Genomic DNA, 16175 nt, shown 5'->3' with positions numbered 1-16175 from the left:
TGGTAAAAGGATGTGAGAGCTGGTCAAAAGAGGAAATAAAGGCTAAATAAACAGTGGTTACAAGATTTAGCCAGTCACTCAACAGCCTGCCTGAAATTATCCTATAATAATATATTACGATAGTTTACATAAAGGTGTAGTATATGTAGTATATAACTTTTCTTGTGAAGAGTGCACTACCTGTTAATTTCCTCTGAGATGTTGGATTGCCTAGAATGTTGCTAATTATGGCATTAAACATATCTTTATGGAGACAAGCAGGTGACAAACGCTACCAACCAAGTTATAAGTCAGATTTGTGGAGAGGTGAACATGTTCACAATTAGAATACACGTTTTTGCAGGAGGTTTCGAGCACTAAAAACACCTGTAATTGAATAAGTGCAAGACAGTTCAACTGAATTCCATACTGTGATCAGGAAACGTAACATCTCCATGGAAACAAGCAGGTGTTGAGCACCAGAATTTACATAATGCAACTTTAATCGGCCATTGATTGAGCTGTCTTATTACGTATTACATATATCACGTTAATTTTCATTTTTGTGGTCTATGTTAGGAACTTAACCTGTCTTGAAAACATCACAGGACATCACAGCATTCTATAGGCCGATGTTATTTAATACAGATGGGGGGGGGGCACCTAAAATGAATATTGTTCAGCTGCAGATTTTTGTTATAATATAGCATGTTCTTGGGTCTAAATAATAGAAATGATCAGGTTTTATATTTGACAATTTACCTTTCCGGTATTTCATGACAAAGTACAATGAATTCAATAGGAAACATGAAATTATCACAATCTAAAAACCACCAATTAGCAACACAACTGAGTCAAAGAAATGAAAACAAACAAAAAAACAAAACAAAAACTAAACACCAAGAAATTATAGGGTAATTCCGATTAAGTTTATGATAGTATCTCACCCGCAATGGATTGCTTCAACCGAACCCCCTGACCTGTTGAAACCCGAGGAGGACGCACATGGTAGTAACATGGATAAACACTGCCCCCTAGTGTTAGTAGCGGGATACTAATCATGAGGTATCTTGTACTTGGGATTACGTTTTCAAAATGTTTGTAAATTATTATATTTTAACTATAAAATAAGAGAAGAAAAACTGCAAAAAAGGTTTAACATGCCAGCACATTATTTTCTTTAGAACAGTGCTTCACAGAGGATAGATGTTTGTCAGATTCAAGAATGTGATGATGTCATACTCCCGGATGGAGGGCAAGATAGCTTTTCCTATTGATTACATTTCCTGTTGATGAATTTGTATAAATATCCAAATGCCTAAACTTTCAATTTGATCTTTTCAATTAGTGACAAGACCCTAGAACTCACTGTAACAGAATTCTGCATCTTAATCAGTCATTTTTGGCACCCATGTGATGTCATCTGAAACCATACCACTTTTCCTCTGGAAAAAACTAATTTACTGCTATATAACATTTTTTATTCAATTTCCCATTTACATGAGGTGTAGTTTTAGCCGTTAACCATATGGTGTTCAGTTACTGATAAGGAATTTAACATTTTATCCAAGACGTATGCTAGCTAGCTGTTATTTGATCCCCCAACAGTGTAAATGCATTACATATTGTTACAAATAATAACAGTAAACAAGTATTTATTAACTATCAAACTTGAAAAAAATGCAATGTTTATTATATATGGTTCTGTCAACAAAGTGAACAAGGCTTGAATAATCAGCACAATAATAGTAATAGTTTGTTTTTGTTTTTTTATTGCAGGCAATTCAAGTAATATTTTGATTGGATACATAAAGGAAAGATGGACAAGTTTTAAGCTCATTTCTGAAAAATTATTTGAAAAAAAAAAAAAAAAAAGTTTCTCTGTAAAGTGACTAATACTGTCATAAACTGGGAAAAGTTAACTGTAGAAAACATGATATGACATTCTAAAATATGTAATGTGCCAACTTTGTTAAAGTTTTGAATAAAATGCTAACAGGTCAGTTTGGTCATGAAGTAAGTAGCTCTGTCTCATTACTTGAACTTAACAATGTATTTTGAGAAGAATTGAATGAATACCATAGTCCAAATGCACTTATTTTGAAAACCTGACTAAATGAAGTTAAAGCACCAAAAACATCCTGAGGGACGCTCACTGTAAAACCGGTCACTGAGTAAACCTGTAAAATGTATAGAATGGAGGAATGGAAAGAACTTCAGCAGCTTTACAATTAAAACCCTGTGGAGAGGATAGAGAAAAAAGGGTTGTTCAACTCTTGGAAAACCTAAGATTGCCTCCTCCGTTACTCAGGAGTCATCGAAGAAGAGGAATCCCAACAGCTGCTTTCCACTTAGTCCGCCATCGCTCCACCTGTTGTCCTGGATCTGAGCGCCATCCTGGGGAACCCTCAGGATGACTTTGAGGGACAGGGAGCGAGGAGCACCCTGCCATGACAGCGCTCAGTTTGGTCCCTCTCTGATATGCATCTTCAGTCTTTCTCCATCCCCTGAGACGCGTGTGCATGTTGTACGGTGATGGGCTAACGCTTTCCTTTGGCTTCTTCGGCTTCTTTTTCTAAAGAACATAAAATAAACATTCCACTACTAAGATCTGCTGTTGATTCAAAACACACAAGCAATAAATTACACTACTGTTATGGTTAAAAAAAAAAAAAGTGTACCCTTCCTGAGTTCTTCTCTCTTCTTGGCAGCCTCCTCTCTCTGTTTCTTGATGATAGCCAGTCGAGCCAGATCAGCCCTGGCCTGATCTGTCTTCCCCTCAAGATGCAGCTTCATGTAGCGTTCTTTTGACTTCTGCTTCTCTATCTCCTCTCTGGTAAAAAGTACATTTATATAACTTGGTTCAAATGTTTTACATAGGACATATCAGACAGTGAACCAGAAGCTACCTCTCTCGGCGCGACAGCTCCTTTGGTGCCTCGACCTCTAGCTCTGTCACCTTCTTGCTCTTCTGAGAGATGCGGTTGGGATTCTCGATTTCAATAAGACCTTCGACCCCACTCCTTTTCCTGTTCTGGGGTTAAATGACAAACACTATAAAAAAGGTCTGCCAAATACAAATGAATGACAAACCAATTACATCATGTCAGTTTTTTTTATTTGGAATGTTATGACGACAATTTAGTTTTAACCAATATAATAATAATTTGAGCTTTGTTTTAGCCAGTGGTTGAATGTAACAAAGTAAAAGTAGTAAAGTAATAGTAATAAGTAGTAAAAATTCTGAGGCCAGGAATCTGTACTTTCTACTCCACTACATTTTTGAACAAGACTAAAAACAATTTTTTTATTATAGTGTGAGACCCTGTAAAGGCACATTCATTAGTTTGAGCAAACAAAAATATGCAAGTAAAAACAGCCATGAAAAAAACATGAGAACAAAATTTAGCACAAATCTGTATTAAAATCACTACACTCTTAAAATGTGTGTGAAATACTTGTACTTTTAACTCTTTAAGTACATTTTAAACCAGTACTTTAAAACTTTTACTGAAGTAGATGTTTTTCATATGATACTTTTACTTTCTTTGCTCTGGTATCTGTATTTAGAAAATTGAGTACTTCTTCCACCACTGGTTTTAAAGAACCAAATCATACACATCATTCTGCCTCAAGGACAAATTTTATGAGATCTAACTAAAACATTGGTTTGATAATAAAGTTAGTCCTTGTAAATCAGTGCAGCTTCATTTCTTTTTCTCTATGGTAACAGCATTAACAAAAATGAATTCTCTATATATTATATACTCACTTCAGATTCATCTTCACTGCTGCTGTCGTCTTCAGACTCTGAAGCACTGCCCTTCTCTGCTCCAGCTGCCTCTTCCTGACAAAACAAGCACATTAATACCATTACTTTTGTTTCTTACACAATTAATTAGAGGGTTTTATGAGGAAAAAAAGTTTACATACCATCTCTCTTTGAGCCCGCATTTGTCGGTCTATCTCCTCTGGGTTGCTGAACTGCTTCCCCCGGCCTTTGTGGCCCTTTTTTCCTGAAATTACAGGTCTTCATTATTGCGTTGCACAAGTCACCATGATGAAGACACTTTCCATCTTGATCTTCAGTCTATAATAGCACAGTAATCTGGTTTTCTTGTCCAACTACGCAGGATATTAGTCTGCTTAAATGCTTAAATATTGAGACCACGTAATGATTGGCCGATGAATGCGCTCATCTATAATAAGTCGTAGACAGTCCAATAATTAAACCTAGTGTCCATTCAGACTTATTTCTTTTGTGTTTTAAAACAAACAGAACAGGCGCCATTGCTCAACACATTGTCCTAGCCGGTTGAGATTCCCATTAATAAGTACTATAGAGACCAAATTAAAGCCCTTGATGACCATAATAAACAGATTCATGACCACACAAACTTTAGGGTTGACCGGTTAGCACATGGAAACCGAAACATGTGAGAGTAGAGAGCTATTTCATCAGCTAGCCACAGGAGCTAGGTTAACTTGTTAGCTACATTCAGGGTTTTTCAATCCCACGTATCTGATAGAAAAAAAAGTCTTACCACCACGCGGCATGACTGACACTCAGACAGATCCACACGATTCCCGAAAATAAAGGAGGTATTTAAGTGACGAACGGGTAGTAGTAAAAATCCACTGCTCGTTGCTCCCGCTTGCCGTGTAGCGCCGCAATCACAGGAAATGAACTCCGCACATGCGCAGTCAACTTGTGCAGCAGGTGACCAGATTTGACTTTTATTTCACAAAATAAAAAAATATGCAACTAGATAACAACTACTTAAGAAACAATGATATTTACAAAAATATGAATAACATTATTTTCATTTTGTATTTTACATATTGTAAAAGTAATACACACTTATGACAACAATTATTGATACTTGGCAGTGACATCACGCTGGGGGTGTTATGCAGGTATGTGTATGGCGGTTCACCAGTTAGTTACCATAGAGACACAATGCACAAATTAGCAACTTCTGCCAAAAAAGTTTTAAGATTGTCTGAATCCTCAAGAAAACAAATACAAAATGGATTTAAACAACACATTTGTGCCTGGGATGAACACGTGTACATTGTCCCATTTAGGCATTTGATTTTCAACAAAAAGGTTAGAGTGACTGACTGGAAAACTCTAGTTAATTCTAGCTAGCTTTTCACTAATGTTATTTGAAAGGGACAGTACAAAATCAGTTCACCTGCTCTAGTTCCAACTTAGTCAGTTCTTTTTCAGTTTGTTTGTGTTCAGATTTAAGTCTAACAAAGCCTCAGACAGACCAGTGCGCACCATTATCATCACACCCCCAGGGAATGTTAATGACATCAGCTGCAATGTATCGATAACAAAAATCAGCATATTATATACATTTGCAATGCTGTAATGTTACAGTCATTTGCAGAACCATCAAAAAACACTAGCATCATGTATGTAAGAAAGCAGTGGGCAGCTATGCATTGCTACAGTACAGTAAATATTGAGTGTAGTTATTATAGCTTTTATGACACAAGTGATTATTAGATGGTTTGCAAAATAAAAAATATAAAAACAACACACACACAAGGCTCAAGAATCTTAAAGAATATTTAAGTCCCTTATGTTCGATGAGGATTTACATCTTCCAATTCCTTCTCCATCAGGTGATATTGCACCGTTGTCTCTGTCAGCTGAAATAAGAATTCAAAAGATGTAAGTAAGAATTGAATCAACAATCATAATAGGTTGTGGAAGGAAATCAAATAGTTTTTTACCATGTCCATGAGAATTTCAATCTTCATTTTCAGAAAGTTGTTTTCTTCTTCTAATTGTGCATTTCTTTTCTTGAGTCTCTGCATTTCCTTGTTTGATACAGTTCCACCAGACTCTTAACAGACAAAATTATTTTAATAATGAAAATTCATTACACTCAGGCATTGCTAAATGTTATAACACACTTAGCTAATCTAGTGTATTACCTGTTATCCACTGCCCTTCTTCAAATTTCCAGGTCTGGCCTCCAATGTTCATACAGGGTGGTCCATATTCAGTGCCTAATTCTATTTCTCTCGTTGATCTGTCCAACTAAAAAGAGAAAAGATATACAATTCATAGCTCGTACCTTAAACACATTTATTAAAACATCTCACTGAAGCAGCATTTAGGTGTAAAAATGCTGTAAATACTGCTGTCCGTCCTATAAAAATGAATCTTTTTGTGAACTCACTGTGTGGAGGCTTGATAGAGAAGCAGCTTTTCGAGCAGGCGTCTTCTTCGGACTAAACGTACTTCCAAACAATGGCATCCTCAGTGACTTTTTTATCTCCTATAAAAATATGTTACACATAAAACAATGTTAAATAAGAGGACTCTGGTTATGAGCACCGCCAAGCTGCAGTTGAAAACCGACAAAGCGCGAAGCGTCTACGGCTGCTGGTTGCTACAGTAACTGAGCTAATGCTAAGCAGCTAGCACTACTGGCTAGTATCTGGGCCCGCTACTCATACCTGTATGCCCGAAACGTATTGATAATGGTGGTTGCTTCACTGGTTCGTAATTAGTTGAACTTCCACTGTAAATATATCAGATATTTACCTCCATGTGGGCTATTTATTGTAAATTCCTGATTTGCAGCTGCCTTTATCCTCACCACAAAACAAACTTCCCTTGCGCATGTGCAACTGCGGGGGAATATGAAGTTGACTAAAATCCCATTACAACTATAATATACAAGAAGGCTTGTGACAGTGTAGTTTGCTGTAATTTGTAAGTACTTTGAAACAAAGTTGAGACTGAAAAATTAATGCGCAGTTAACATTGTGCGAATGGGAGTTAATATTGCATTAGCACCCCTTTTCTAATGGAATGGCCCAGCAATCGTCACCTCATTATGGAAAAATGTTAAACTTGGGTTAATATTAGAGCAGTCTATACACAGAAAACAAAGTACAGAAAACAAAACAAAATGTAAAAATGATAAAAAATGTCATGCTAAACAGCAAGTACACCAATTTCATTGTTCAAATTTTCTTTTGGTTTGTCTATTTTTATATCAGATAAGCCACGCCCAGTTTTACGCAGCCCCAGTGGCCTAATGGATAAGGCACTGGCCTCCTAAGCCAGGGATTGTGGGTTCGAGTCCCATCTGGGGTGGACAGTGTTTTTCACTTTTGATGTAGGTTATATTGTTATTTTAAATTTCACAGCATGCTACACTAACAAAATTTTTGATTCCGCTGATTTTTATTACGATGTTCTCGTCTGAAGCCGTGAAAAAAATGAAGACATTCAGACAAATGTGCATTTTTCTCAGCGCGTTGATGGCACCAGCTCAAAGTTACAGTAAGGCATGAAATATTAAAAATATGTCATAATTTAACACAGCAGAAATATTCCTAATTTATTTTTAATTAGTCCAAACTAACTATATTGGCTTACCTTAATACCGCTAACCAGTGCTGCGAACTTGCTAGACTTGTGATTTTCGCTTTTATTCCGAATCCAGACGCTCGAAGAAAAAAAAAAAAAAAGTATTCTATCGATTTCATGTCACTTCTAGTCGTATATTTGTAATAGAATTGCATTACAAAAATGTGTTTATAAATAAACATTCTCCCTAATACTTTCAATACAATAAAAAAATATTAGACTACCTTATATAATATATGTTATCTAACTCTGTGATCCCTTTCTCTATTGCAGCAAAGCTCACAGAGGCCACGGTGTATTGGGATGCGGCCCAGAAGAGCGTGGTCCTGAGGGAGGGGGTGATGGAAGCTGACGGAGGAGCCTATGGTTACTTCAATGACTCTCTGCTCCTGACTGGGTGGAGCGTCCTGGAGATCTGCGCTGGATGTGGGAGAAAGGCGGCAATCGAAGATGAGATTACTTTATTCTTGGCAGGGTACCTGGAGGGGTTCCTCACTGCTGAGTGAGTGCCAAGTGTGACAGTGTTAAGGAAAATATCATAAAGAAAGGTTATGTTTTCTGGAGAGTGGAGGGTCTGTCACCTGCTTGTCTCATGAAGCAGGGTCACGTCTCAGTCTTACAGATCTGACCTGTAACTTGGCCTAGTCTATCACCAGCTTCTTTCCATGGATACAGATTGGTTTGATGCAATATTGTGTAATATTCAAGACAAACATTTGTTGGGTCCTGCCACAGAAAGAGGAACAGTACAGAAGGCTATTCATTACATAGATAACAGTTTGATTGGTTGGTTGTTTTTAAATTTTTTATTTTTTTTTTCAATCCACAGTCAAATGTCTAGCCACTACTCCAATATGTATTCACAGCTTGTGAAAGATGATGTTGTGCTCAGTTCCATAAAACGTTTTTTAAGGTGAGCTTAAACAGTATCAGGTTTCAATTTAGATAATAGTTTTGATTTGCTCACTTAGTGCCCTCTTTGAACAGTAAACAGGACCTGTGGGCAAGAGAGCAGGTGAAGCTGAGGCGCGGCACTGACCCCTTGTGGCAGCACATGGGACTGCTCCTGGCTCAGCTGGATGGTCTCCAGGCCGGAGCTGCACAGTGGTCCAAAAGTAAACAGAGAGAGGTCTGTGAGTGAAGAAGAGGTGCTTAGAGGCATGTCACAGGTCCTCTTCATCTGTGTCTCCCCTGTGTCCCCCCTGTGCCCCCAGCCTCTTTCAGTGTTCTCCATCCAGCTCCTGAACAGCATTGGAGACCTACTGGACCTGGTCCCAGCTTTCACACCGCGCTCCAACTCCTCTGGGCCTGCTGCCTTCAGGACCACAGGGATGGGCCACTGCACAGCTCTTATAAAGGTCAGCCTCATGCCTACTTACTCTGATTGTTGTTTTGTATTGCCTGGAGTAAAAGGTAATGAGCCTGCTGTTAAATCCTTTATAAAGTTAGTACAAATTTAAACTACTGAAACAGCTGTATTTAGGGTTTATGATCTAAAACCTGAAAGGTGGTGTAGTGTCTGCCACCTGCTTTGTCTCAATGGAGATGTCAGTACTTTGCCTCCAACGTGTTTCCTCCAATGAGCTACCTTTATAAAATGAAAATGCCAGAGAGCTACTAATTTTAGTGGTGGCAACAGATTGAGAAAGTATGATTTTCAGGTATTTTTGAGCAATAAAAACAAGTGTAATTGAATAAATGCAAAATAGATGTCTTTATGCACATATATTGGTGGTAAAGCAGTAATATCTCCATGGAAACAACCTCCATCAGAAAAGTTACACAGTGCATATTTAAATAAGCATGCAAATCTTATTGGCAGCATATAAAACAGAAATATATATATTTTTAACTGGTCTTCTTGTGACTGTGGATGAGCAGCGGCACTACTCTAAGCTTCTCCTGGGTGATTGAGCTCTGCAGCCGATCACTAAGAACAGAAATCAACTAATTAGAGTGATCTATTGTGCTCATAGTTCCAATACTACTTACTCATATGTCCAATCACATTTTGCCTTGCTTCTCTGTCTCCTAGGTTCTACCAGGTTTTGAAAACTTACTTGTGGGTCATTCCAGCTGGTATACTTACACTGCTACCATGAGGATCTACAAGCACTGGGACTTTAAGCTCTCTGACCCATACTATGCTACTGGGAAGATGTCATTTAGCAGCTACCCAGGTACTACATAACTGAATATTTTCTTTTTCTGCAAAGACCATTTTATATTGATGTTGACACTACGCTCTGCTTTGTCTCCATGGAGCAGCCTGTCATGGTGAATTTTATTCCCTAGCCAAAAGTCTCATTGCTCAAAGATTTGCCAGGAGAGAGAGGCAGGCTATTGAAATCCTCTTACTGTTTTGTCGTTATCACAACACAAGTGGGGCACTATTTTTAGAATGCACAGGCTAAAGAAGTTACTTGACAGTATATGAAAATGATGAATGGCTGTTTATTTTCAATTTGGATGAATTTATTTCACTTACTAGTGTTGTCATTTTAATACCAATTTTAATACCCAATTGATCATTTTAAAAGCTCTTTTTTGACAATATTGTAATTTGAATAATAGTATTTATTTATTATACTATGTGGTCTTACACTGATTCTGATAAAAGTTATCCAGTTATTTGATTCTTGATAAAATGAGTATCTAGCTTCAATAATAGTCTTAGTACTGATTTTCAATACTTTTAACCCTAATTTTTACTGTAAGCAGGTCTGTATCTCCACAAATACAAATACTACTACTTGGCCCTGCTTCTGCTTGTCTCCATGAAAATGGAATTGAAAAAAATACCTTTGACTGTATTATTCCACAGTATGGCATAAAATGTACCTATCGTCATGGTTACAAGTATGGTTTTAACTTTCTATTACAGACATACCACCTCCCATAAGTTGTGATGTGTTGTGATGTAAGATGTGGTGTTTCTTTAATTGGAGCACAGTATTTGTGATAATAATAGTAAAAAAACAAACAAAAAAAACCCAACACATTACATGACATTATTAATATAGTCATCTATTTAAATTCAAACCTAAACTTGTTTAAATAATCAATTGCTTACACTTAATACAGTTAGTCCCAAATGAACAGTTCATTCACTTACTTGCACATACAAAAAGTACTTAATAAAATAAAATTTTCACTAGACTGACAGGACCAAATCACAGTCCGATTATATAGTTATTTTTCACCCAAGCTCAAAATATGTTTAAGTTTGTTTGAATAAAATCTCCTCTTCAACATGTCGATGTAGGTCTCCTGTCCTCTCTGGATGACTTCTACTTGCTGGGGAGTGGACTGCTGATGACCCAGACCTCCATCAGTGTGTTCAACTCCTCCCTGTTCTTCTCCCTCAGCCCTCACAGCCTGCTAGCCTGGCACCGAGTCCGCCTCGCCAACACGCTGGCACGCACCGGCCAGCAGTGGGCGCGAGTCTTCTCCAAATTCAACTCAGGTACAGAGCCAAGAATCTCCCAGAGAGGCAATAAATGGTAAATAAATAAGGAAATAGAAATTAGATATTTTGAAAAAAAAGAATAGAAAAATGCTAAAATGAGGCTTATGTTAAAAAGCACTTTAAAAGGCCCATATTGTAATATTTTCTGTTCCATGTTATAATGTTTTCTTATCAAAAATATACCCATGTTGTGTTTTGTTTCTTTCACATAAGTTTAACCATGTATATTTAGGTTGAGCTGTTCGAGCTCTGTTCCACGTTGTGATGTCATATGGTAGTGCTCCACTGTGTTTTTAAACCCAATTTACCTTCAATAGAGTAATTTTGATAGTTTCAGCCTCTTCTGATCTAAAGGTAAAAGCTAGCTGTTGACATGAAAATAGAGCTTCATGACATCACAAGGTGGAACACAGCATTTTGAGCATTAGAGATGTAGAAAAACTTATAATAAAGGACCCAAACATACCCAACATTACCCAAACATGTGTGAATTAAACAAAACACAAAACCTGGGATGTTTTTAAGTTTACAACATTTGAACATGACTTTAAGCTTACAAGAGTCAATTTTGTGTAATATAGAATCTTTAAAATGATAATGTTTTTGATAAAGAGAAAGTATAATTGTTGATGCAATTTACTTTTTACATTAACATGATAATAATTATGATACAATTTTTGCCTATGGGGTAAAAACACAACTAAATTACAAACATATAGGCAATGTATTTGTGCAATAAGCTTTAAAGGCCTGAGCTAACTGATACAAACCTGTAACACCTGCCTTGTTTAATCATATTTCTTAGTGAATTCCAAAAATACCCACTTCAAACTAACTTGAACTGACAAACATTTGACTTGTTCTTTCTACAGAGGTATTTGAAACTCAAGCCCATATTTCTGCGATCAGAGACAGTGTAATGAAATGAGCAGAGATGAAAGGGAAAATTCCTCGCCGTAGAAAATATTTAGCCGGACAGTTTTCCATGTAGAGATTAGACAGCTCCTCTAACATCCACCCCTTATTGCTCAGCATATGTGTGTGTGTGTGTGTGTGTGTTAATTGAGCTCCTGCTTTGATCTCGTGCTGTGTCATGTTGCCATGGCAGCCCAGTGGAGACAAGGACAGAGTGTGCCGGAGCCTTGAGTCCCCCAATCACCAGATGTTCAACAAGTTTGAGATGTGGTCTAGTATTACAGGCCAACTATAGCAGCAACCAGTAGAATAATATAGCCAGCATAATCACTGAAAATAAAAGTAGACATGATGAAATTTAAAATGTTAAAGGTGTATTGTGTAACTTTTCTGGTGGAAGGTTCTTCAGAAGCTTTTCTTTTCTTGGAGATGATATTGTTTTTTCTGGAGTGTTTCACAGTGAGGTATTAAACTTTTTTATCCTCATGGAGTCAAAACCAAACATAGTTACAGGTCAGATCAGTGGAGAGGCAACCCCACTCAAAGTCAAAATGCTTGTTCTAGGTATTTTTGAGCTATAAAACTACTTGTAATTTAATAAATGTAAGGTAGATATGTTTAATGTCATTCTGTGGAACATTCCAGGCAGAGCAATCACATCTATGGAAACACGCAGGTGATGGATCCCAAACCAAAAAGTTACACAGTGCACCTTTAAAAACACACTTTTTGATAGGTAACCTGAAATCAGAAGCTCTCTCTGACTGGCTGGTTGCATAATATGTCACAGTTGAATTGAAATCGCATTTTGGCACATTTAACAAATCACAGATGTTGCAATTTTTGAGGTAATAGAATATCGTCCACAGATAACAAAATATCCTGTCTATTTGGATTAAATATTTACAAATCATTGTGAAATGGCTGTGTTTCTTGAATTAGTTTATCAGTTGATATTTCAGCCTTCTCTCAGATATTACTGCTCATGGACATGTCTTTAAAAAGTGCTCTGTGAAATGAATCCAGATTTTAAGCCTTATATTGCAAATGTAATGCTAATCTAATACTTTGCCCACAAAATCATGTAGAAAAACTGTTTAGGCTACATTGCTTTTTAACAAAGTCACCATAAAAACATTATGGAAGTGCTGGCTACTTGTAGGCCTATAGCAGAAGCTAGCAGTATATCTTCATAATGCTTCTTGCTACAAACTAAGCTAAATGCTTTTCTGAGGTATTTTATTCATTTAAGAAATGTATTTTATTCTACTCTTAACTATGAATGTGGAAAAACAGAAGAATGATAGAATACATAAGAAATGCAGAGGGCTAATTTCCCTATGGTGACAGTAAAGTGTGTTTGGGCCACATTTTTTCATTTCTTGTGTTACTATATGTGCTTGATCTTTGCAATTCTTATGAGCTGTCCATGTTGACCTGCCAAATATATGTATTCTATCTCTTTCCTCTTGTCTATCAGGTACATACAACAGCCAGTACATGGTTTTGGACCTCAGCAGGATCACACTGCGTCACAGCGTCAGGGACGGGGCTCTGACTGTGGTGGAGCAGATCCCAGGCAAAGTTATGCACTCAGACCAGACCCAAGCTTTACGCAGAGGTAAATAGGAAAAAATTGTATATAGTATTAATATTATTGTTGTTTCCCCTCACCATTCACTCCCCAAAGTTGTATTTGTAGTCATTCATGCATGTTTGAGCAATCTTTAATCCATAGTGAATATATTAATGGACATAGTTAACCCGCTAGGCGCCGCTTTCCAAACATAAAACTGGAAACTTGTCACTGCTCTTTCTGTAACTGCTGCTGTGAGCCTCATCATTTTGGTTTTAAAATGCTCGTATTATCCTGCTCTACATGATTCTGCTGTTTTTAATTTGCTATTACCACTGCCAAATTTGTCTGTTAATAAATTCATATTCCTAACGGCTCTTTTTTGTAATGAGGCTTACAGCGATGTCAGCTCCCACTGGGTGCTTCAAGAGGGCCTGCCACCTGCTTGTCTCTATGTTGATGCTTTGCCTGTTATTTTCCACAGTATGGCATTAAGTCTGTCTATCTCCATGGAGACAAGCAAGTGATAACACCTGGTCAAGTTACAGGTCATTCAAAGGAAACATGCATTGCGCTCACACTTGCAATGCATGTTTCACAAGTCTATCAAAACACCTGTATTGAAATAAAGAGATATAAAAAAGATGTGTATGTTTAGTGTATATTGTGAAACATACAAGGCAAAGCGATAACATCTCCATGGAGACAAGCAAGAGTTACATAGCGCACCTTTACGATAGATTACCTTTTTATCATGTCACCCCTCACCACTAGATGGAGTCACAAGCTGTTACACTTTGTCTGCTCTTATATACCAGGTTATTGGCCATCATACAACATCCCATTCCACGCTGAAATCTACAACCTGAGCGGCTTTGGTGTCATGTGGAGAAGATTTGGTGAAGACTTCTCCTATGACCTTTCACCTCGAGCTAAAATCCTGAGGCGGGATCAGGCCAAAGTTCACAGCCTGGACTCACTCAAACAGCTCATGAGATACAACAGTATGTATCTAGACTACTGATTGAGTGTTGTTACTTCTTGAGTTGTGAAGTGCCAGTCAGAATCACTAAAGTTTATTTCAGATTACAAAAGAGACCCATACACAAGAGGGCATCCATGTAAAACCATCTGTTGCCGTAGTGACCTGAGACAGAGGAGGCCGCGGCCAGGGGGCTGCTATGACACAAAGGTATACGATACATTATGCAGTGCTAGAAAGATGACTCAACAGAAAGATCTAAATGCAAATTAGCCAACTGTGAATGCAACTAAATAGTCAATTAGTGGGACCACCGATGGGAGGGTGTGACTAAGTCAGCTGTTGATTTTTCTTGTGAAGAAAAGGGGTCCTATGTCACTTTTCTGGTAGAGGGTCCACCACCTGTTTATCACCATAACCCTTGAATATTGCAGTATATGGCATTAAATTTAACTTTTTTTTAACTTACCTTATGCATTCCGAACATCCTAATTATTTACCGCAATGAGTTTATTAGCACTTTTCACAACAGAGTAGAGTGGAGCGGAGTTTTGTCGTATCGGTAAAGCTAACTAGGATGCTAATGTGCACTTCCTGTTTATTGGACAGTAGACTGCTTTTTAATTAGATACAGACAGTATGCAGTGACTTATTTTGACCTCAAGAGCTGTTTATGCAATATGTCTGTATTGGGGCAAGTCAGATTTTACTCAAAAATACATTGTAAATTGGTAGATACGTTTAAGGCCATACTTTGGAATGTTACGGATCAGAAAAGTTTCATAGTACAACTTTTGAACTGACGATGTACAGACAGAAAAAAGGGAATGCTTTATTGTCTGAACTGTACATAAATAAAGAAAGTGGGGTCTTGTCAAAACGACCCTTGAATAATTCTTGTTTCCCTTCAAATCCACGCATTAAGTTTGACAATATAGCTCTTTCTAAATCTAAAAGAAAACACAGATGACCACCATATATTTCTGGTAAACCCACTTTGCTAATTCAATGGACTTCACATTTGATGTCAGTCTAGATGTCTTGGGGAGATGTTGAAGTTGTATTAGGCTTTGAATGGCCTTTTAAAAGCTCCTATGTGGCACAGCAAATGTCATTAGGCCAGTGAGGGAACAGTAAAGAGATTACACGAGTGTCTTCCCTCTCCGCTGTGGTGACGGTGCAGGTGACGGAGTTCCAGATGGCTCTCCAGCTGGCCATGGAGGCGGTGAACGGGCCCACCACACAGGGGGGTCTACAGCCCTTCTCATGGCAATCCTTCAACCTCACGGCTCACCACGGACTCCCACAAGTCTACAACTTCAGCTTTGTGAGAATGAAGCCCTCACTCGCACAGCCATAGAGCCATGTACCACAAGTAGACTGACATTTATAGTATTTAACCATCTAGTTAGATGCTGACTTTAGGTTCTCTCCACTTTTTTCTAAAAAATGTGATTAATTTCCATAGGTACAGTAAATGTTAATACCTAATATCTAAAACTGTAGTAGCCTATAGATCCATAAAGTGCTGCCTAGTTTTTGTCTGAAATTTTATATATTTTTAACCAATTTGTAATGCATTTAAGTAGAATTTGCTCAGGAAAGTGAAACATTACACATACATTCAACACGTACATTCAATTAGCCAATAATGCAATTCCACAATACAAAATGCAAGGGCATAATAAACATAATATCATAAAGTGTGAATCTAGTCTATTCTATGCCATTTCCACTCAGATTTGGTGTATTCCAGTGATTCTTATCCATAGCGCCAAGGCATGTACATGATAAAGAATATTACTATGATATAGTAGTAACATAGTTACTAAGTATGCTCTACTCCTATACA

At 37.5% G+C, this 16175-nt stretch overlaps 3 protein-coding genes and 1 non-coding gene across 5 annotated transcripts; 2 read left to right on the top strand and 2 right to left on the bottom strand.

Annotated features, from left to right (window-relative positions):
* Positions 1-1633: 1633 nt before the first annotated feature.
* pdap1a (pdgfa associated protein 1a) lies at positions 1634-4673 on the bottom strand. Its single transcript, XM_020924146.2, has 6 exons — positions 4524-4673; positions 3913-3995; positions 3752-3826; positions 2889-3013; positions 2661-2812; positions 1634-2554 (listed from the first exon to the last, which is right to left on the bottom strand). The coding sequence occupies exons 1-6, from the start codon at positions 4534-4536 to the stop codon at positions 2520-2522; spliced, it is 483 nt and encodes a 160-aa protein (XP_020779805.1). The 5' UTR covers positions 4537-4673; the 3' UTR covers positions 1634-2519.
* A 13-nt stretch (positions 4674-4686) lies between these two features.
* On the bottom strand, positions 4687-6652 carry cby1 (chibby homolog 1 (Drosophila)). Of its 2 annotated transcripts, none has more exons than XM_020924147.2 (5): positions 6548-6652; positions 6180-6278; positions 5932-6037; positions 5728-5840; positions 4687-5643 (listed from the first exon to the last, which is right to left on the bottom strand). In XM_020924147.2, the coding sequence occupies exons 1-5, from the start codon at positions 6551-6553 to the stop codon at positions 5572-5574; spliced, it is 396 nt and encodes a 131-aa protein (XP_020779806.1). In that variant the 5' UTR covers positions 6554-6652; the 3' UTR covers positions 4687-5571. The 2 variants fall into 2 exon arrangements, with proteins under 2 accessions (XP_020779806.1, XP_020779807.1); XM_020924148.2 differs by having other exon boundaries at positions 6460-6642.
* Positions 6653-7032: 380 nt separating this feature from the next.
* trnar-ccu (transfer RNA arginine (anticodon CCU)) lies at positions 7033-7105 on the top strand. Its single transcript has one exon. It is a non-coding gene; the product is annotated as a tRNA-Arg (tRNA).
* Positions 7106-7617: 512 nt separating this feature from the next.
* Positions 7618-15683, top strand: plbd1b (phospholipase B domain containing 1b). The gene is made up of 10 exons (XM_020924145.1): positions 7618-7883; positions 8211-8294; positions 8369-8510; positions 8596-8739; positions 9417-9561; positions 10647-10847; positions 13246-13386; positions 14160-14345; positions 14427-14533; positions 15507-15683. The coding sequence occupies exons 1-10, from the start codon at positions 7618-7620 to the stop codon at positions 15681-15683; spliced, it is 1593 nt and encodes a 530-aa protein (XP_020779804.1).
* Positions 15684-16175: the final 492 nt, after the last annotated feature.

Source organism: Boleophthalmus pectinirostris, unplaced genomic scaffold (genome assembly GCF_026225935.1).
Source record: "Boleophthalmus pectinirostris isolate CB_2022bp ecotype Guang Dong unplaced genomic scaffold, ASM2622593v1 HiC_scaffold_14, whole genome shotgun sequence".
NCBI lineage: Eukaryota > Metazoa > Chordata > Actinopteri > Gobiiformes > Gobiidae > Boleophthalmus > Boleophthalmus pectinirostris.
The sequence above is the reverse complement of the archived record's forward strand: the minus strand, read 5'-3'. Positions and strand labels throughout refer to the sequence as shown.